Genomic DNA, 23,497 nt, shown 5'->3' with positions numbered 1-23,497 from the left:
TGACAGCTGGTTTGTGGGTTTGAATGTTGGTGTGTTGGTTTGACTGTTGGTTTGTGGGTTTGACTGTTAGTTTGTGGGTTTGACCGTTGGTGTGTTGGTTTGACTGTTGGTGTGTGAGTTTGACAGTTGGTTGGTGGGTTTGACAGTTGGTGTGTGGGTTTGACAGTTGGTTAGTGGGTTTGACTGTTGGTTTGTGGGTTTGACTGTTGGTGTGTTGGTTTTACTGTTGGTGTGTTGGTCTCTGTGTGTGTCTGTTAGTGTGATATAGTGTCTGTTGATGTGTTGGTGTGTCTGTTGGTGTGTCTGTAGGTGTTTTTGTGTGTCTGTTGGTGTTTTGCTGTGTTTATTGTTGTGCTCGTTTGTGTGATGTGCTGTGTTTATTGGTGTGCTTGTTTGTGTGGTCCTGTGTTTATTGGTGTGCTTGTTTGTGAGATGTGCTGTGTTTATTGGTGAGCTTGTTTGTGTGATATTCTGTGTTTATTATTGTTCTTGTTTGTGTGGTCATGTGTTTATTGGTGAGCTTGTTTGTGTGATGTGCTGTGTTTGTTTGCGTGATGTGCTGTGTTTGTTTGTGTGATGTGCTGTGTTTATTGGTGTGTTTGTTTGCGTGATGTGCTGTGTTTATTGGTGAGCTTGTTTGTCTGATGTGCTGTGTTTGTTTGCGTGATGTGCTGTGTTTGTTTGTGTGATGTGCTGTGTTTATTGGTGTGCTTGTTTGTATGATGTGCTGTGTTTATTGATGTGCTTGTTTGTGTGATGTGCTGTGTTTATTGGTGTGCTTGTTTGTGTGATGTGCTGTGTCTATTTGTGTGCTTGTTTGTGTGATGTGCTGTGTGATGTGCTGTGTTTGTTTGTGTGATGTGCTGTGTTTATTGTTGTGCTTGTTTGTGTGATGTGCTATGTTTGTTTGTGTGCTTGTTTGTGTGATGTGCTGTGTTTATTGGTGTGTCTGTTATTGGGATGTGCTGTATTTATTGGTGTTCTTGTTTGTGTGGTCCTGTGTTTATTGATGTGCTTGTTTGTGTGATGTGCTGTGTTTATTGGTGTGCTTTTTTGTGTGATGTGCTGTGTTTATTGGTGTGCTTGTTTATGTGATGTGATGTGTTTATTGGTGTGCTTGTTTATGTGATGTGCTGTGTTTATTGGTGTGTCTGTTTTTGGGATGTGCTGTGTTTATTGGTGTGTCTGTTTGTGTGATGTGCTGTGTTTATTGGTGTGCTTGTTTGTGTGATGTGCTGTGTTTATTGGTGAGCTTGTTTGTGTGATGTGCTGTGTTTATTGGTGTGCTTGTTTGTGTGATGTGCTGTGTTTATTGGTGTGCTTGTTTGTGTGATGTGCTGTGTTTATTGGTGTGTCTGTTCTTGGGATGTGCTGTGTTTATTGGTGTGCTTGTTTGTGTGATGTGCTGTGTTTATTGGTGTGTCTGTTCTTGGGATGTGCTGTGTTTATTGGTGTGCTTGTTTGTGTGATGTGCTGTGTTTATTGGTGTGCTTGTATGTGTGATGTGCTGTGTTTGTTTGTGTGATGTGCTGTGTGATGTGCTGTGTTTATTGGTGAGCTTGTTTGTGTGATGTGCTGTGTTAATTGGTGTGCTTGTTTGTGTGATGTGCTGTGTTTATTGGTGTGCTTGTATGTGTGATGTGCTGTGTTTGTTTGTGTGATGTGCTGTGTGATGTGCTGTGTTTGTTTGTGTGATGTGCTGTATTTATTGGTGAGCTTGTTTGTGTGATGTGCTGTGTTTATTGATGTGCTTGTTTGTGTGATGTGCTGTCTTTGAGTTCCCTCACCCTTTGATGCAAAGGTTTAAGAAGATCGGAGAGAAGGTTGGGGTGTCCAGTCTGATGCCCATGGCCGCAGGCACCTCCTCTGATTGGCACATCCTCTGCGCTGACCAATGAGTGATGGAGGGAGTCCAGCCCTCCGATTGGCTCAAGGTAGTAGGTGTTGTTAGAGTTCAAGCCAATCAAGCCTCTGTTTAAGCAGGAGGGAGAGATTACAGAAGCCTTACTGGACGACGTAAAGAGTCCAAACAGAAACAAAGACTTGATGCAGCGACAACTGTTTTCATGAGGAAATATCAACACACACGACGACAGCAATTAATACTAGTCTACACGTCTGTCAGTGAAACGCCATCGTTTGTGCTGATGATCTCGCCATGCAACTGCCCTGGGGGGCGTTTCCGGTTTCGACCAGCAGGGGGCGTGAAAGGCCCCAAATGCCCCGAGTACAGCCTTAGACAATCACGCACGTCTTCGAATGTGGCGTCCCGCAGATGTACGGTTCTAATTACAAAAGTTATGTTGACGCAGGACCGGCCCGGAATGCAGGACGTCCACAAAGTGGATTTGAGGATCAAAAAGGCTTCCCACGTTTTCAACTCTTCACTAGGGAATGTCTAGCTTGATTTTCCCTTAAGACAAATGTACGAACCCCTGCCAAAAATGTATATTAATTAGAATCCACATAATTCACTTTTTCAGTGTTCACACACATGGTTATTGTGAGAGTGGTTGACGTCCGGTTGTAACCGTACGAAGGAACTCTGTAATCAAGCAGCATTAACGAGCATGAATGAGGACAAAGGACGCAACATGCTTTCCTGAGAAAGGTCCGACCAAAAGCACCACTTACAAACATGGGTCAAAGACTGTTGGCTCTGTAGGCTACTTAGTTTGGCAACCGAGTAAAACCATGTTTGTGTGTCACCAACGCAAACCCGAATTTCTGACCAAGAAAAAGCTCTTAATCTGGTACAAACAATGACGGAACAAAAAAAATACTTCTAGAGATCCAGAAACAATTTAGTGAAGGAGACAAAACTAGCGCGACTGTGGTGGAACCTAAACAGGCCAAATACAAACACCCAGAAGGGGCTGGAAGTCCACACAGTACATCTTTACAGTACTTGTTTACAGTCCCTTCTTTACAGTAATTCTTACAGTAAGTCAATCTTTATTGTACATCTTTACAGTACATCTTTACAGTACATCTTTCCCAGCAGATGTTTCTATCAATGCAGCCAAGGAATATGAACAGTACGTGGTAGTCGATGCTCCCCATGACTAGGTATGTATGCACTGCAAACGCCCTGACATCTGACACGCACGCACACACATACACACATATGCACACACAGCCCTTTCAAACTTGGCAAGTCGAACTGAGCACATTATTCCCCGGCTTACTTTGGAACCGTGAATTTAAACACAAGTCAGGTTTGTTGAAATTGAAGCCACGGGTGAGTCTGACAAGCGCCACTCGTAACAATGTAATACTGAGTCAATACAGAAACACTTCTCTTTGTAGTGTGATGGCGGGCCAACTCAGGATATGAGCTGGCAGGTAGCTTCGGAAATGGTACAGAAAACACACAGCGCCGCTGGAGAACTGCTGATAAGACAGAAATATAGGCCAGGGATGGAACCCGGACAATAGAATGCAGTGGCAGGAGAGGTTCTGGAACTCTTGGGTGTTCCACCAGTGGAACCTTTGTTGATGATGATGATTCTTATTTATTCAACTAAACCTGGCATGACCTCACTAATCAGCCATGAAAAGGTGCCATTTAGAATATGCCTCTGAGGCGTTCTGTGTTCACAGAGAACAAGGTATGTGCTTTAAAGAGTAAGGCAACATGATAGGGTCTCACCTCTCATTACCTTTTATTGATAGTGCCATGTGCTTGTGGTAGTTCCCCGAAGGGTCTTTGCAGGCCTTCGAAAGCAATTAAAAAATGGCTCTTGGCGCTGTTCAACATTTTTTGATTCACTCAGTCCTGTCACGTTCCCCCGTGTGAGTTAGACATAGTCATTCTGTCGAGTCGTTGTCCTCGGTTTCACCCCAGGTCTGTCTATACGGTTACTTCCTAACCTGTGACTGATGGGCATCTCAGCACAAGCCGCCGCCAAGCCGGATGAGGATAAAGACAGAACATTTGTGGAGAAGGACAGCCAAGGAGCAGGAAACAAGTATATGGGCTAAAAAAAACAGGAGTAGGAACTCCGTATATGGTCAAGAAACCCAGGAGTAGGAACTCCGTATATGGTCAAGAAACCCAGGAGCAGGAACTCTGTGTATGGGCAAGAAACTCATATTGGATAAGCAACCTGCATCCAATCATCACTAGCCACAAGCCCAACTCACTTAACTCCAAATGCTCATCAAACACATTCAACAGACTCCTCATTCACTGCCTTGTATGTCTCACAGACAATGCGTACTAAACATGTTGACTGTGCCTTTGGTTATGGTGTCCCATCCTAGAGAACTTCCAGAGAACACATATTTTTTGTTTAAACTAACGGCTTACAAGATAGCATCCTAGGCAGAGACATGAATATGAATGAATCGCCGTCCTGCAAAAAGCCTTATTCTGAGTTCGGATCACCTTGAGGGGAAGGAAGCCACGTTAGAAGGGTCAATTCCATAAAGGTTTCACAAACGGTGGTATAATGTTAGGAAGTTATATTTTGGTCTGTGAACGTCTGTTTTACAATAAAGGGTTTGAGTTCAATTGTTAGAATGGCACTGTAAGGTGAGGCTTCAGGCGACGCTTTAACCCCTACATCCTGATCTGAGCTCCTCATTCCACCCCTATGGGAAGACAGCTCTCGCTCAGCTCAATCAGAGCTCCTCCCTTTGAAGCTAGGACAGCCGAGTCCTTGACTCTTCTGTGAAAACTCCTGAAACACTTGAAAAACTCCTGAAAGAACTCACTGCTGGCTTCCCTCTGAAGGAGGACATATAAGTCCTTTAGACGATTCCGACGCTTCTTTGTACAAGCTGATCCCATTATCTTGGCATTCACACAATTCCATTACCAAGTCAACCGCTGATTTGCCTCGGGTGGTAAACACGGTCGGTCCTGGTCAGTCTCTGTACGAGAGACAGGAAGCTGCTGGAAGTGGTGGGAAAAGTAGACTGGTGATCTGACGCTTTGGTCACTGAAGATCCTATGACACTTGGGGTAAGAGTAGGAGTTCAAACCCTGGTGTCCTATCTTCATTTCCTATTGGCTGTCATATCGTCATGGCCGCCAAATCATCCCCAGTTCCCAAATGGCTTATTCATTCATCTTATTCTTCCCCTGCATAAAAAAAATTAGTAACCAGAAGTATGAAATCAATTATTTAAGTGTCCGCTAAATTTTTAAATGACAGAGAAATGTACCTCGAAAATGTCTCAGTAGAGACATCCGAGTGAAGACCTTGGATCCCCAAAGTCAGCCCATTAGTTCAACACACAACACCCGGTGTGACCTCCCTCCCAGCCGAAACAGACCGAGTCCTTGTCAGGCGAAGGTCTGCGCCCCCGGCGGAAAGTAGCACGACCACGGAAGCTTCGTTTTCCGACCGAACGACTCGCAGCGTCTCCCACCGCGGGGACGTTCTAAATCGCTAATCGACACAAACAAGTCGTTACATTTCGCCTCTCACCCCCTCTCCGCGACAGTGACACGTGAGCGCACGTGAGCGCACGTGTGCGCGCGGCGGTGAATACCCTGAGCACGCTACATAGAGAATTTGAGTCTGACACTAAATCTCCCACATAAATGCTGCACTCGTCTCTGCGGTACATGGTTATATTGTGAGGAGATATCAACATTCTCCATTCAGAGTGGTGTGACGTGTGGGCCTCATCAGACCACAGGTGGTGAGAGTCTGGCGACCCACCCTACTGCATTCGACCGCTCCGATTTGTATTCCTTCAACAACGTTTTTGCCTTGATTGGTAACGAAACTTTAATTTAATTGTTTGTGTGTGTCTTGGGTCTTCATTGGGAACAGATGGGTTCTTGAAGATGAAAGAATTCAATTTACTTCTGAAATGAAAGTGTTTACCAGGAATTGATGTAAATTAAAGATAATTCCTAAAAAAAAGAGTTATAACGTAGGTGTTCTCTGTCTGCTCAACGCTACTGGTGCCTCTTGAGGTTAATTCAGTCATTAACCTAATTAATTAGTTCAGAAATTAATAATGACTTCATAATTGACAGGCAGCAGTTCCAACACACGGGAGAGCTCAGTTTCAAAGCATTAATCCAAGAAGCTTTATATTAAATTCCGTTCAGAGGCTGTAAAATGTAGACTTTAAAACTGGCGTCTCTATACCGAAAGAAGATTTAAATTCACAGTACTTGCCTGGGATATTCTATATCCGGCAACAAAGTTATGTGAAAAAAGAAAGAAAAAATGAACAGCAGATTTCGGGGGTGTCAGATGTACAACTCACCCAGTCTCCATTGTAAGCACTCTCCAGTACACTGTGATTCAACATGACAGAGACATTTGATCTCAAGTCCGTTCTGCTTTTTATTCATCTTAATGACTCTGGTTAGGATGTGTAAAGGGTAAGTTGACCCGATGTCAGTGCCTGAGGGGGAACGTCTATCTGGAGACTGAACATTTCAAGGAACGTTTACGTGTATGAGACTGTATTTTACCTACCTTACACCTGAGCATGTGCTAATTGCCACCCACGAGTCCGTATGTCCTCTTACGCGCCCATGGTAAAAGCAGTGATCCTGTGACAACAGGGGAGAAAGAGAGCAATTTCAGATAGGTATTAACTTGCACTAAGTTAGTCATATGCTCACAATGAGTCCCACTGGCCTGCGTCTTGCCACGCAATGATTGTGGGTGTCAACGTTGTCCTCTGTGTCTAATGTTTAGTTAACAAGCGGTCACAAAGCATCGCAACACATACTGGATTTTTACCAACGGCTGATCAGTAAAAACGTATAATGGCTCAAGCTTTGTTGCATTTGAACTGTCTGAATGCAGAAGCTCTGCGGTCATTTCCTGGGCTGTGCTTCGCAACTCTAAATCTCACAACTCTTCTCTGCGTGAGGTATCAAGTGCTTGAGGTGAAAAAAGTCAGATTTCCTTCAAAGGGCATTATAACGGGCTGCTTTAGCTCTGGACGGCGCTATTCGGCATTCAGGGGGTTGTTGTTGTGTTTGAGATGCGTTGCCAAAGAGACTACAAACAAGGTTGGGATGCTTCCGGCGCAGAACAATGACTCGTTTTCTGCACATTAATTCATCTCTTAATCCAGCTAGCTAGTGTGTGTGTGCGCACAATCGTTGCTTCTAAGTACACATTATTCACGTAGATGAGGGCATTTGTGGCCCGAATGGAACTCCTTTGCCAATGAGGGTCTCCTGCGCAGTAATGCAATATGAACAGTACTACAGGAGGAGTGCAGAAACAGAGGTCTCAATGAAAGAGTGATATTTGCCCGGACGTAGCCCACGGCGTCACTGCAGTGCCATTAAACCTCTCAATTTTATGCCTTATTATGCCTCTAAGGAGCACTCGCAGAGATGGAAAGCGGTCTCATTTATGCCTCCGTGCTATTACTGAATCTGTTCCGGAGTAGACAGATCCATTGAGGCTGTCTCCGTGTTAAAGCAGTAACTTTCAGTGTAATTAATTTGATCCCTCCTGAAGACGACTCCTAGCTGCCGGATGATCTGGCTTGAGCCGCGATAAGGGGGGGGGGGTGGACGCTATGGCCCGCGCCGACAGCATTAGAGCGACGTGTTTGGACGGGAAGGTCCACGCCGGGACGTGTTTTCTCACAGGAATATCCTCCAACTGTCTATCTATGAGCAAGGAAAATAAACTTCCTGTTGAGCTTTGACCCAAATTAGCTCTCCTGGAAATGATGTCACCACAACAAATGACGCCGCTACGGTCCGTGAACCATGTCACTGAGCGTCCTGCTCCAGCTTTGCCCTGCTGAAAGGGGGGGGGGGGGGTCATCACTCCAATTCATTTATTCAGATCCGTCTTCAACTGTGCATAAGTGTCAATTCTCGGCTATTTAAAAGGCTTTGTCGGCCCATCAGACCGTGAAATTAGCTCGCCTGTTTGAACGGCACAAGCTACTGTATGGGAAAACTCATGCACGGTGGACACACAAATCAATTGTAGAGGAAAAATGTTTCCTGCCAATCCGCGCGCCTCACCGCTCCACAGGCAGCATCACATATAGGCAAGCCATGTGTACACAGAACACACAACATATCAGGTCTGTTTCACAAATATTAGGTAGAGCTACATGCTATCTAGTATGTTCAGGACACAGCTCTGGTCTATAAATGGATCAGACCAGGGTTCAAATCAATTACTTTCACATGACTTCAAAGCAATAATTCTTTTAGAAGATATTTTATTTGAAAAGATGTAGTTCAAAGAAATAGGAAATTCTAAACTTCTGATATTCCAGTTTCTTTGATGGCACGTTCACACTGTGAGATTGGAATGTGATCTGATTATAGTAGATCATTGACTCTAAATGGAGGTTAAGGGGTGGAGCCTAGAACCATCCTATCAGCCAGTCAGAACTGTCTATGTAAATATACTGTTGTTTTTCTAATGTCCACACAATTGTCCTTAAATGAACACACAAGGGAATTCTGTAAACATTAAGTGATTTCAAAGTATAATTGCTAAGACTGCAAAAATTGATTTACATTACAGATATTGAAAAAATGTGGCCAGTTCTCATTTTGGGTGGCGCTACTGTTCATATTTACCAGTGTGTACAGGAACTCAGCACTAATTTTGAAAACAAATACCCCACACTTGAGGAACAAGAGCTCACGCTGCACAACATTTTTAGATGCACGTACACAGCGCTAGTAAGCTCCTCTGTAGGTTCATTTGAGAAAAGAAACTGTGTTGTTTCCTCAACCTGACTGGCTTCCATAACAAGATACAGTTTGGGGAGGGAGAAGGAAAGGGTCACAGAAATTGGCTGGCAATTTTACTGCTCAGTAGGAGAGGAACACATCCATTACCCCTCACAAAATCCTTTGTGTGTTTTTGTGTGTCTGTGTGTGTGTGTGTGTGTGTGTGCATGGATGTGTAGAATTGTTGTTATGACACTATTCTTCTTGTGATCTTATCATACAGTGTGGTCAGACACAGGCTCAGATCTATGCGGGCAGACCAGGAAGACAATTAGTATAACTAGGCCTCCGCTAGTTATGACCGGGGAAACCATGGAGTTCATTCGGGTAAGTTGATCACGATGCCAGAAAAGTACTTCCTGGTCATATCGATGTAACCCCCCCCCCCCCCCACCCTCGCTGACACTGCCTGGGCTGAGAGGGGATTTTCTTGGTTTCTGTGGGTCAGGGGTCAGGTTATGGTTGGAGGTTCACCATACAGGTTTAACACTCCAGTCACTTATATCTAGGCCAATCATATGCAGCGAAAGGCCCAGGTCAGGTGACAAGGTGGATGGATGTTTCAGATCCTCTTCTATTTCCTGTTGAATGTTCTAAAATCTAAAGACAGATGTTTCCTTTTCAAGTGCCGGTTGCTCCTCTATAAAGCGTACAGCAACTCGAATTCCATTTCCACACATCTGCTGACATTGGGATTTCCACCGACTGTTTGTTTGATGCTTGTCCAGTGCTAAGCGGGAAAGGACACCACAGGACTGAGATTAATTATGGAGTGCTGAGAATGAAAGGTGTAAAGCTTTCAACAGCCATTCATAAATGTTCTTTAAATCATCCGTTTTCGATCTCTGAGGGGACTGAGATGTTACACTGCCCTGACATTTCCTCACTGAACACGTTACTCAACACGTTACTCAACACGTTACTCAACACGTTACTGAATGATACTAGGTTAGACATGGATTTGAATCAGTCCACATGCAGTCTTGGCCATATGAAAGTGGCAGCGAAATCAATATGCTTTCTTGTGTCTGTATCAATACGATACTGTGTGTGTGTGTGTGGTGGGGGGGTTACTGAAGATCTGAGCAACTCCCTGCGTTTAACACCGTTAGTGTATCTCTTCGTACCTGACGTCCTGCCAAAGACAGTTCACCGTTCAACACCGTCAGTGTATCTCTTCGTACCTGACGTCCTGCCAAAGACCGTTCACCGTTTAACACCGTCAGTGTATCTCTTCATACCTGACGTCCTGCCAAAGACCGTTCACCGTTTAACACCGTCAGTTTATCTCTTCGTACCTGACGTCCTGCCAAAGATAGTTCACCGTTTAACACCGTCAGTGTATCTCTTCGTACCTGACGTCCTGCCAAAGACAGTTCACCGTTTAACACCGTCAGTGTATCTCTTCGTACCTGACGTCCTGCCAAAGACAGTTCACCGTTTAACACCATCAGTGCATCCCTTCGTACCCGGCGTCCTGCCAAAGACAGTTCACCGTTTAACACCGTCAGTGTATCCCTTCGTACCCGGCGTCCTGCCAAAGACGGGGCAAGTGACGGTCCCTGAACCCGCGAGTCGGAGACGCATGTCTTACAAGTTCACCAACAGTGCTATTGAAATGTCTCTCCCAACCTACTCATTGGCCTGGCGGTTACACATGTCAGCGTAATGAAAACGATTAAGGATTTATTGCCTCGTTAATTATACAGTTGTGGTACGTTTATTTGCCGTTGAATCAAATATTTCGGGGGACGGAGGATGTCAGAAGTCTATCCCCCACTTTGACTATGGTGCTAAAAGAGGTAGGCAGGCTGATAATTAACGGAACATCAGACTGTATAATAACTCATAATGAACATTAAAGATGCATTCTGGGATTTCAGACACATCGGATATAGATGGATGGAGTCACATACTATATTGGTAACACATAGGAATTCTAAGAAATATATATGTACTGTATATAACATCTTTCTTTTTTTTTTTACACATTTGTTTTGCAGCTTTACAATTTCAAACGTGTGAGGTAGTACCACCGGATTATGTAAGACACAAATAAAACAGGGACCTGACCGTGTGTTCACAGTAAACAGTGGATGCAGTACACTGGAGTTATGTCAGGTTCGAGCCTTGGGTTCGAACCTGACTACACGTGTGTGCGTAATACAATCTTTTGCATGTAATTTTAAATCTATCAATCAAGGCATTTGTGTTTGTGCGCATGTGTGCGCCTGTTTAAATTAATCCCAATTATTTCCTGCCAAAGAAGCGGCTGATCTTTCTGGGGTTCAACACAACACAACACTGATGGACCAGAACAGACACACAATATGTAAACAGTGTGTGTGTGTGTGTGTGTGTGTGTGTGTGTGTGCGTGAGAGTGTCTGGAAATAAAATCATGCAGAGGAGAATGTGAGCGTGAAGAAAAGTGAGTGGGAGGAGGAGGAGTTGGGGAGGGAGAGGTGAGGGGGAGGCGTGGGGGAGAGAGTGAGTCGGATGGGGAGGTGTGGGGGGGGGGTGGGGAGTTGGAGGGGGAGGAGTTGGGGAGGGAGAGAGTTGAGGGGCAGGAGTGGGGGAGGGAGAAGGACTTACAGTGTAGTTGGTGGCCTCAGTTACAGGGTGTCCCTCATCAGTGTAGTATGTTTCTGTGAAGTCTGGACACAGGAGCTCACTGAGAGAGAGACAAAGAGATGAAGAGAAACAGAGAGAGACAGAGAGAGAGAGAGAGAGACAGAGACAGATGGGGAGAGAGAGAGAGAGAGAGAGAGAGAGAGAGAGAGATGGGGTGAGAGAGAAGGAGGGGAGAGAGATGGAGAGAAAGTTAGAGTGAGCAATATAGCATCAGATAAACAGTGCTGTTTACGACAACTTCTACTCCATTTGTGGAACATTTCAGCCATAAAGATTCTGAGAACGGGGCCATGAGATCAAATCACAAAGACTAATAAATCAGCTGTTTTATCATCCCAGGAGCCGTTTTTCAGAATTTATCTACCTGGACTTCACCTATTGGATAGGATTAAATGCATAGATATGGATGAATAGAACCGTGGAATCACTGACTTGAATGGGAACAACTGTGGTATTCATTGTATTTCTATGCATTTAATCCTGTAGATCTAAGCTCTACTTCAGTCGCCTCTCAATCCCATACGAGGCAAAATAAGTTAAAGTCTGATGAAAGAATTCCTAAGGTCTTTAATTATGCGTTTGCTTCAAAAGTACCAAACACCACAAAGCGCCAATGATCATCACAAATGCATATTATTTTTTTTTGCCTCGTCTACCATTTTAAAGAGAGGCCATCTGCTAAGTTTTGATTTGGATAGAAAAAAAGTCTCAGCACAATCTACTCAATTAAACGGCGGATAACAAGGCCTGGAGGACTTTGATCTTGATAGAAGCAGGCACTGATAACAAGAGAGGAAGAGAGGAAGAAAGAGAGAGAAGTAGAGAGAAAGAGAGGAAGAGATGGCAAGTGATGGGGAGGACGGAAGAGACAGAGAGGGACAGACATGCCCAGGAATTATCTTGATCGTTACAATGGAATCTTATCACATGACATCAAGCTGTCAATCCTCCTTCTGAAAAGTGTTGAAGAAAACTTTTCCGGCGAGGTAGAGTCTTTTGTCATCTTTTGTTGCATTTTGACCAGAAAAAAAGACAGCAGAATAATACACACAGATAGGAAAGGAGCTAGGTTATTCATTTTTCATTTCATCGCTTCAAAAGAAAGGCCATGACACTACAAAGGTGCATAGATCGGTTTGGGTTGCGCTGGAGAGATGGCTGACATTTGCCAAGTTTCGCCACAAAAGATCCTCACATCAAATGTCACGATGACCCAGTATTAACAGGGCCCGAGACTGAATGCCTCGTTCATTTCCAGAATCCTCGGATCTGTTTGGACGAAGGGTCATTCGTCAATGTCATGCCACTGAATGAAATTTAGAATAACAATGATCATGGCTTTGACAGGATAGCACCAACCCATGTGGCACAGGGCTAGTATTCCCATGTACTTAACACTGTATGGGCCTCTGACTGAGACTAATATCCTGGTGGAGCTCCTGTACACTGCAAAGCGCATGGACATGATTCTCATACTCGGGTCTGGGGTCCCAACGCAAAATAATATTATTGTTTTAAAAATGTGTTTCCTACAAAAACAACTTAAACTGATTTTGTCCAATAGATCAATGGAATACGTTTAGAGGGTTTAACAAATACTCCGTCATATTATTAATGGGCATTCTACATCTTGAATATTGCTTATTTTGACATACCGCTAGGACGGGGCTATGTCCGCAAACTAGCAGGGGAGGAAGCCACTGACATTTTGCTGGAGTGAAGGAAAACAATTTTGCCTTCGTGAAATTCGATATTAGAGTGACAAATAATGATTTGTTTATTTGGCTTGCAAATGTCTTCAGTGCGGGGTCAACATGTCAAGCACTCAGTCGGAAACACACAGAGTAAAAAAAACAGAGGCAAACAGGTGGATAAGACAGAGGATCGGAGGAAAAAGTCGAGGTGAAAGAAGGAGGACGACATGTACCGCCATTGCAGTTCTAAACAGAAACACCTATGCAGATCCGCGAACATCTGCAGGTAGTGCTGGCTTCTAAGAAGGCCACGTGCACATTAATAGACAAAAGACTTCCAGTGAAGGATCAAAGAGTTTGAGGAAGGCACTTCCATTTTCTCGGTGTATGTGATTACTCAATCGGTCTCTGCCAAAGCGCTTTGTTGCTAACGGGGTACATTTAATCAAACGCCAGGGGTGATACCACACCAACACACTCCTGGCAGCTGACGCTTATTAAGCCGGAGCGTTTCCTTTGCAACCTCTGCGTGGAGCAGTGGCACGCACCTCTGTGACGGCCTTGTCGGTGTCGGCGTGGGTCGCCGCGGGGCCGGCGCAAACAGACAACATTCCAGGAAATAAAAGTTGAAACAAGTGTTTCGGAGAGAGAGAAAAAAAAAACAAGCGTGCATGAAAGGCAGAAACAGAGAGAGAGCGCTTTGGGAAGGTTGACATAATGGGCTTTAATGAGCAGCTGGACACAGGCGTTTCTGTGTTTGTGTGTGATCTTCCTCAGTTGATGATGGCTGGACCACTGATTGGGGGCGGTCTGATGAAGCGGAGAGGGGGAACAAGGCTACAGGAAGGGACGAAGCAGAGAGGGGGGAACAACTGGCCATCAGCGGTAATCCACGTCGCCTTAACATGTTGCGTTGGCTCGAAGCAGTCTGAAGGCAGAGGCACGGACGCCGAGCCATCGTGTTGCGAGACGCTGTCTGAGACACGCTGGGTCTTGGAGCACGTTGTCTGCGAGGTTAGCGGTTTGTTCGCCACTTTGAATGCAGTGTTCATAGAGAGGGCTGTTGGGAGGTTGCAGGAAAGTTGTGACACCATGTTTTCCGTCGCCAAATAGGTAAAGCCAACTGTCAAAAACTGTCAAGCAGTTTGTCCAACACCCTCAGCGTTTACCACTCACACCATGACTATCATCACATAATCATCAACGCTGAATAAAACATGCGCATGTGGATTTAGAATATCTTTTCTGAAAAGCTGTTTTAAAATATTTAAATACCTTTATTGTTTGATCTAAAAACAACTGGTAACAGGAAACTACATTCTCACAGGATGTAACATCATTTTGAACCTGTGAAATGGGTGGGGGTGTCGCCATCTCAAATCGACTTTGATGTTTGAAAACTGACAGCACTGATTGGTTAATATAAGGTTCTGTCACAGACTTCCACCTAGCAACTCAATCTGTGTCCAATTGGATTCAAGGTGTGTTTTTTGTGTTATACTTGGAAACGGTAAACGGTTTTCTGTACTACTAAGTTTCACAGTAAACACTGTGCTAGTAAACGTTAGCTTGGGGTGTGTATTCTTAACCACATCCTTGAGGGTGACTTTTTTCATTCTGAGAACAAGTAATATGGTTGCAAATGTACTCTGCCCTCAAATACTAAATTGCAGGGTAATTACTAACAAACTGTGACATATTCTTTCAAGTAAAGACCCAAAAGTACCCCTTGTTCCCAGACCGTTTTGTGCGGTCAATACAAGATGATTACAAGGTCATTACTTTATGAAATAGGCCTAGAAAACAGAACATTGCTAAAACCTTTTTATTGAGTACATAACTATGACTTCCAGGAGTGAGCATCTTCTCCTGTCCTTCATGGTGAGGTGCACACACATATGCACGCACACACACACAAATCGTTCTTTCTCCAGCAGTGCAGTTTGAGAATGGAAACAGAAGGTACTACTAAGTTGATGCTCAAAGGAGTTTATCTGTTTCTAGGTCGTAGTTAAAGGAGAATCTGATCACACTGTCTCTGTTTCTAGGTCGTAGTTAAAGTAGAATCTGATCAGACTGTCTCTGTTTCTAGGTTGTAGTTAAAGTAGAATCTGATCACACTGTCTCTGTTTCTAGGTCGTAGTTAAAGCAGAATCTGATCAGACTGTCTCTGTTTCTAGGTTGTAGTTAAAGGGGAGCTAAAATATTATAACAATGGTTTCAGTATTCAGCAGATCAGTAGATTCGTTGGATCAACAAGGAGGTATTGATTTTGCTCTAAGCCACCCACAGGCTAATCTACGATGGTAAGGGTACGCACAATATGCTGTTGGGAAATTGACAATTAGGTTAAAAAATATTCCAAGACAATAAATCTTTTGGACACAAAATAAGCAAGTTAATAATTAAACAAAATGTGGAAAACATGTTACATAGAAAAGATGGGTATATTTTGTAGAATCTGCTTTAATATGACAATAACACAAAAGGCTACATAGGTCCTGCAACTCCATATAAAACTACAACATGCTCTATGCAAAATGTATCTACTTTGTTAACATTGAGTTTAGGGCCTTGGCCCTGTATGTACTAACCATACTAACCAAGATCAAAAGACCCATTCAAGGCCCTCAGAAGAAAGATTATTTATGTCCATGAATCTGAAAGGAATTTCCAAGCAATTCGAAATAAATAATACCACTGTCAAATGGATCATCTAAAATTGGATAAAATTCCAGACCACTGGGAATCTATATATACCCGGTTGTGTCACCAAAGTCAGGGTAAGAGCTGACCGACAAAATCAAGGGATCTGCAGGCCACTCTCGCCACAATCAATGTTGAAGTGTCAGACAGCGGTGGCACACATTTGGCCTACATGGGAGGTCAGGAAGGAAGAAGTCTTTGCTCTCAAGGATAAAACTGCCATTTGCCAAACAACACTTGGGTAAAGATCAAAAATACTGGAGTCGTTTGGCTGCAAGGCCATATTTGGTGAAAAAGAAACACTACCTTGGAACAGAAGAACCTCATACCAACCGTGTGAATGGAGGCAGTTGCATATTGGTTTGGCCCAGGGGCCTGACCCAGGGTCCTGACCAATTTGATATAATTTTGTCAACCATGATTTCCATATCGTACCACAGAAATTTTGAGGAGAATGTGAGGCCATCCGTCAAAAAGTTGATGCTGAATCTAACGTGGATCTTGCAACAAAGAAATGACCCAAAACATACTAGCAAAGCTACAACAGCATGGCTCAAAAAGAACGACTGAAGGGTTACGGAACGGCACAGTAAAAGCTCAAATCTCAATCCTATCGAAATACTGTTCGGGGCGTGCATGCAAGAAAACCCTCAAAAATCACACAGTTAAAGTAATACTGTAAAGAAGAGTGGGCAAAACTCAGGTGTCAACAACAGTCCCGCTATAATAATGACTCCCCTGGGGAGAAAAAAAACACACCTGGGGACGACCTGTAGAAGACTGATACACAATTACGCCTACATTAAGACACGCCTACATTAAGATAGTTCACAAAAAAAAAATGCTGTTGAATATTGGGGTGCTTTCTGCCCTACAAAATGTAATTTCTGTTGATTTTAGATGAGTAATTGATTGCAGTGATTGTGATTGAACTGAAAATTAAACAAACATATGTTCTAATATTTTTTTTAAAACTTTTTAAGATACATAGCTATAAAGTCAGGTAGCTAAAATCGATCTGAATGAATCACCTTTATGAAGGCATTGTGCTGTACCATTAGTGTGAGACCTACCTAATGATAATGTTAACGTTAGCGTCATTCAGGGTTAAACATTGCAAATTGCACAGGCGTTCTGTAGATGTCAGAGCGGGCTGTGGCCAACCTGATTTGGACCACAATTCTATTCCTCAAAACTGTAACTACTTTACTCAGACGATTGCACAGCAATTGCAAATGAGATGATATTGGGTTTGATTTGGTCTTAAAGACTATGAAGGAACAATCTATTTATTTGATAGGTGCAACGGAAACTATTCAACTGAAATAAAAACAAACCCACCCAACCTGTCGGATTGTTAACATGTTCAATACTTGTATTTGCCTAGTGGAATTAGAAGCTGGGTGCCCCTGGGCCTATTTGGTGTGATGGAAAATGAAATGCGACTAACATACATTTAGAGTACAATTAGACAAAAAAAAAACGTTGACTACAACTTAACTAGAATATAAGATGAGTAAAAGTAGACAAAGAATATGACCCAAAATGACTATTGTATTGTGTTAAGGCTCTGGGAAATGGGTTGTTTGTCAGAGAAGTTTTGCAGAGTGGTTGGTTTAGGAGTTAGGGTTAAGGAAAGGGTTAACAGTTAAGGTTGAAGTCAAATGTCTACAGTTCTTCACCATCTCTCTCTCTCTCGTCCTCTCTTCCTTCCACCTTTTCCTGCTGTTTTCTTTCTCGCCCTCTCTTTCTTGCGCTCCCACCGAACAAATACAAAACGCATGAGGGGAAATTAATGTACTCTTTCTGCCCTTTTACTGAAACAAAACATACGTATCCTGGCCAGCTGTAACCAAAGACAATAAACAGTGAGTCTGGCCAGCTGAAATGTGCCTCCGAGGGGCAACAACAGCCAGGGTCTGATAGAGCTGGCAGAGCACGAGAGACAGGGCGACCCATTGCCCTAGTAAAGGAAAACCCACACACACACACACACACACAAACATACACTCAACACACTGATTGCACACACACACACACACACACACCGACACACACACACAAATCCACAACACTATTTAACCATCTGGGGGCAATTACCACACTCCACCCTGTCTCCACCCTCTCTGACTCAGCCTGGAACTGAACCGCCTCCTCCCTCCATCCTTCCCCTTCCCTCCCAACAGCTTCTCCATCCTGACCCTAAGCCCCGCCTCCCTCCCCCCTTTTCTGCCCAGGACGGACAGGGAAGCCCGTGCAGGGACTGAAACACAGGCAGTATTCAGTTCCGTTCGTTGCTATAGCTATGGCCCCCGCATAGAAACAACCCCACCCCGGGGAACGGACCGCACCACCCGCAGGCCTTCAGCCGGAGACCTACACGCATCTGATCCCAGGCCCGCGCACCCAACGGGCCTGTCTGTGACGGAATCGGGCAAGGCAGCGTCAGACTGACCTGGGGCCAGGAAGTGTGCTGGTTGTGTGTCAGGCCAGGTTCTCTAGAGGAACCGTGGTCCCGTTGGGTCTCTCCGCTCGGACGAGCGTTGCGTAACCACAGGAAGAAGAAGAAAACACAGTCGCTGTTTTTGTCCTCCGTTTTCAGACACACAGAAGGGTATCTGGAGTGGACGCCACCATTAGTTTAATGGAATATCATTGGATTCCATGGATTTTCTAAGAAATGTCTCATCCCCTGAACGGATCTAAGTAACTATGGTTCCAGGGTTAAGAGCAAAGTTACGTAAATATATCCTTGGCAACCAAACAGTTTTTTTTTTTTTTATTGAAAATGCACGTGGGTTGATTTGTGTATTGAACACACACACACATACACACACAGAAACACAGTTGTTGTACAACAGCCCCTGAAAGGCGACATTCATCACTCCACCAAATAAGATCAGACATCGTTCCAATACTTGAACAGAGGTGATAAGGCAACCAAACAAATGGAGGAGACCGGCTTGTGCCGTTTCCATTAGCTACATTAGAATGCTATGAGGGCCATCCATCGTCCAACAGAACGCTGACCGACTATTATTCTGATGCTCACTGTTTGCGAGGGAGAACGGTGTGTAAGATTGTGTGTGTGTGTGCATTTCCATAAGGGTGTTAGGCAAAGATGGAGTAGCCCTTCGATTAGACAGCGTCAACAACCGGCAAAGCAGAACTACAGATAATGTAATTATGTCTGTCCTGTTCCCTTTTCCAGCCAGGCCCCTGCCACTGGGACACCTCCAAAACCCGAACCGGAGTCTGGGATTCATACTGTTAGATTAGGACTGGCCAACAACTTCCCTTAATAAGATCCATATCAGGGCTGTATATTACAGAAGACTACAAGAATCCAGGTTTTTATGTTCCCTCTCAAGGATATTCTACTTAATTTGGTCATGAAATACAGTAGCTTTTTCAGTAGCGCAAGTGTCTGGAAAAGGCTTAGAGTTTCTTTGGGAACACATCTCCCTCGCTTTTCCTACAGCTCAATCTGTCCCTCTTTCTCTCGATTGCGCTCTCTCTCTCTTTCATATACATAGTATATACTGCATATAACCGATTATATATATGATGTATGAACTCATTAAAATGACTGTAAACATATTCTTAGTGGACGCCAATAGTGTTTTAAAATGACAAGTTTAAAAATAAAATGTTTTCTTTAGGTTACGTACACCACTGTATTTATTCTTACAATGTGAAAGTGGATTTATTATTAATAAACAGTACTGGCGTGAAATGGTGGCAGTTGTCCAAACAATTTTATAATTGGCAGGGTTGCAAAATACATTGAAAACAATGGCAGTTAATTCAATTGGGCTATTTTCTCTTAGACTGTATTGGTTACTGTATGCAGTATGTATGAGAAAATCATAGAAAATGAATATTTCTTCAGCTTTACGTAAACTCAGTTTTTTATACAACATGTATATAAATATTCACTCACCTAAAGGATTATTAGGAGCACCTGTTACATTTCTCATGAATGCAATTATCTAATCAACCAATCACATGGCAGTTGCTTCAATGCATTTAGGGGTGTGGTCCTGGTCAAGACAATCTCCTGAACTCCAAACTGAATGTCAGAATGGGAAAGAAAGGTGATTTAAGCAATTTTGAGCGTGGCATGGTTGTTGGTGCCAGACAGGCCGGTCTGAGTATTTCACAATCTGCTCAGTTACTGGGATTTTCACGCACAACCATTTCTAGGGTTCACAAAGAATGGTGTGAAAAGGGAAAAACATCCAGTATGCGGCAGTCCTGTGGGCGAAAATGCCTTGTTGATGCTAGAGGTCAGAAGAGAATGGGCCGACTGATTCAAGCTGATAGAAGAGAAACTTTGACTGAAATAACCACTCGTTACAACCGAGGTATGCAGCAAAGCATTTGTAAAGCCACAACACGCACAACCTTGAGGCGGATGGGCTACAACAGCAGAAGACCCCACCAGGTACCACTCATCTCCACTATAAATAGGAAAAAGAGGCTACAATTTGCACGAGCTCACCAAAATTGGACAGTTGAGGACTGGAAGAATGTTGCCTGGTCTGATGAGTCTCAATTTCTGTTGAGACATTCAGATGGTAGAGTCAGAATTTGGTGTAAACAGAATGAGAACATGGATCCATCATGCCTTGTTACCACTGTGCAGGCTGGTGGTGGTGGTGAAATGGTGTGGGGGATGTTTTATTGGCACACTTTAGGCCCTTAGTGCCAATTGGGCATCTTTTAAATGCCACGGCCTACCTGAGCATTGTTTCTGACCATGTCCATCCCTTTATGACCACCATGTACCCATCCTCTGATGGCTACTTCCAGCAGGATAATGCACCATGTCACAAAGCTCGAATCATTTCAAATTGGATTCTTGAACATGACATTGAGTTCACTGTACTGAAATGGCCCCCACAGTCACCAGATCTCAACCCAATAGAGCATCTTTGGGATGTGGTGGAACGGGAGCTTCGTGCCCTGGATGTGCTTCCCACAAATCTCCTTCAACTGCAAGATGCCATCCTATCAATATGGGCCAACAATTCTAAAAAATGCTTTCAGCACCTTGTTGAATCAATGCCACGTAGAATTAAGGCAGTTCTGAAGGCGAAAGGGGGTCAAACACAGTATTAGTATGGTGTTCCTAATAATCCTTTAGGTGAGTGTATATATACTACATACATAATACATAAGCAATATATAATATAAAATGATCAAAGTTACAACCCCGATTTTGAACAAATAACGGACGATTTCAGGCAGAACACCACATTTTCTCCTTAAACTATATCAGTGCACAAACTAGAAAAAGAAATGTTACCATGGTAACTTTATGGGGTTTCAGAATTTAAACACCTTGTCAGTGGTGGCAGGGATTTAAGCAGCACAAAGGTCAGCCTGTGGAAAAACATCAGGTAGACAGAATATTTGGACAACAATGTCCAAATTGAACATATATTTCCCAGTCCATGTTGAGCGACGACCAGGCCCATGGTGCTAGCTTCCTGGGGGCACACAGTGCAACTCATTAGAACCATTGTTAGCAACCTTTCGGTGCTAACAACATCCTTACTAACATGCAATCAGGGAGCTGGCCTACCGAGAAACCTCACCACTACGTAAACAATTCCCTGTAAGCGTGTGTGCGTGCGTGCGTGCCTGCGGGTCTGTCTGTCTATCAGTGATCACATCACATTCCTCCCAGCAGAATAGCTGTGGAGGACCTTGGTTCTCTATCACTGCAGTAACACTAATTGGCCCAAACATCACCCATCCATGAACCCCCTCCGATCCAGTCCCAGGGTCGGCCACAGTCTTTGGGCCAAGGTTAGGTGTTGGTACTAGCAGTAAATGGCAAAGGTGTATCATTAGGCTACATAATAAGGCTCCTGGCAGAATAACGCTCCCGTTATTCCCAACAGGCCGGGTCTCCGGCTAAATGCCGGGAAAGGCTTGTCGGGAGATATTGTTTGACGTTGGAAGGTGATGAATGCTGTGCCTCGGTCAGGAAAACAAAGGCGTTGTGGTGATCCGTCAGGGCCGCGGCCTCTGTCTCCGGTCGGTAGGGCGGTGAGGCTGAGCTCCTGACAGATGGGATGGGCCTCCCTCGTTAGAAAACAGAGAAAGGATGTTCAAAGGCCAGAAAGCTGCTCTCCTCTTCCTTTAGACATGCTGAGTGTTGAACAGCGACAGGTCTGCACAGCCAACCTGGCACACATCACTCAAACACTAAACACCTGCTGTTCTCGCTCTCTGTACCCCTCGGTCTCTCTACCTGTCTCTCTCTGTACCCCTCGGTCTCTCTACCTGTCTCTCTCTGTACCCCTCGGTCTCTCTACCTGTCTCTCTCTGTACCCCCCTGTCTCTCTACCTGTCTCTCTCTGTACCCCTCTGTCTCTCTACCTGTCTCTCTCTGTACCCCTCTGTCTCTCTACCTGTCTCTCTCTGTACCCCTCGGTCTCTCTACCTGTCTCTCTCTGTACCCCTCGGTCTCTCTGCCTGCCGTCTTCACTCTGCCGTCTCTAGAACACATTCTCTCTTCCACTCTCTCTCGCACGCACACACACAAACACACACACTTCCTCGCTCATACACCCTTGGACTCCTTCTCTCTCTTGCCCACACAGAGATCTTTAGATCATGTCTGAGTTTGCGTCCCACAGGCTTTCTTTTTAACACCTTCTGTATTCTTCCTGTGGTGGCCTTGGCAAAGGCTCCGGTTACTGCCCATCTCTCTTAATGCCACAGCAACGACATACTCGGTGGATTATAGCAGATTACCAGAACAAAGCCCATTATCGATTTTAATCACAGTTACAATCAGCAAATGCAGCCGAGGGGATACATAATTCCAGGAGGAGAATCGATCTGGCTCTAAGACAATGAAAAGGCAATGGGCTTCTAAGCCCCCCACCCCACAACCCCCACCCCCAACCCCGCCGCCGCCCAAAGTAAAACTCTCTCAGAGGCCTGAAATCCTTATTAACAACTTGGCAGGAACACAGAAGGGTAAGCCACCCATTGGCACAATTGAAATTACCGTTCCTGGACATCTATTTCTCTGCCTAAATCCACTGCATCATCCAGCTGCTGATGGCGGGCCTTGTTGCTCTCAACACATTTGCAAGGTTCTTCTCATGGTTGATGATGAATTGCGTGTATTTCCCATTATCAACACAGGGCTATACATATCGTCCCCCAGAGGGTTGGGGAATGTAATCAAGGCGTAAAGAGCTCCATTACCATAAATTGAGAGCTTACAGTTAACAGAAATGTGTGATGAATGCTTGTCTTTAAAAGGAGCCATCGCTGTAATTGTTGCTGTGTATTGTGATTTTGTCTCTCTGTGTGTGTGTGTGTGTCTCTCTCTCTGTGTGCACACATGCGCGTGTGTTTGAGCGCGGGCATCGAAGCAAATCCAAATTAATGGAATGATACGGCCAATCGTTTTGATCACATTAACACGTAATATTTGATGATTACTCCATTGGTACCATTTTAATGGTGCAGTGCATTTTTACCATATGTTTCATCAGCAACGAAAAACAAAACACTGGCCTGGACTATTTGTCTGAGGAAGTGTTTAACCAGGAAGTGATCACACCCCAGATCTTTTGACCCCAAGTGGACTGGAGGTCACTCGGGTTAAACATCACTAGGATGTCTTGAAATGGCCTGAACCGTTTCCGGACAAAATGCTGCGAGAGTCTCTTTTCCTATCTGTCTTCATCAGTCCTACCTCTCTCTCTCCCCTGTTATGCCTTTCGACCTGGA

At 44.3% G+C, this 23,497-nt stretch overlaps 1 protein-coding gene across 1 annotated transcript in view; it reads right to left on the bottom strand.

Moving 5' to 3' along the window:
- The window catches only part of adam19a (ADAM metallopeptidase domain 19a), a 104,028-nt gene that overhangs the window by 27,784 nt on the left and 52,747 nt on the right, over positions 1-23,497 (bottom strand). The window contains exons 4-6 of the mRNA XM_010887970.5: positions 11,295-11,373; positions 6,450-6,526; positions 1,788-1,971 (exon numbers count right to left, since the gene is read on the bottom strand). Coding sequence (XP_010886272.2) covers positions 1,788-1,971; positions 6,450-6,526; positions 11,295-11,373 — 340 coding nt within the window. The remainder of the gene's footprint in view (positions 1-1,787; positions 1,972-6,449; positions 6,527-11,294; positions 11,374-23,497) is intronic.

The sequence above is a fragment of the Esox lucius genome, chromosome 24, assembly GCF_011004845.1.
Source record: "Esox lucius isolate fEsoLuc1 chromosome 24, fEsoLuc1.pri, whole genome shotgun sequence".
Classification (NCBI taxonomy): Eukaryota; Metazoa; Chordata; class Actinopteri; order Esociformes; family Esocidae; genus Esox; species Esox lucius.
This window is presented reverse-complemented; position numbering and strand designations above follow the sequence as displayed.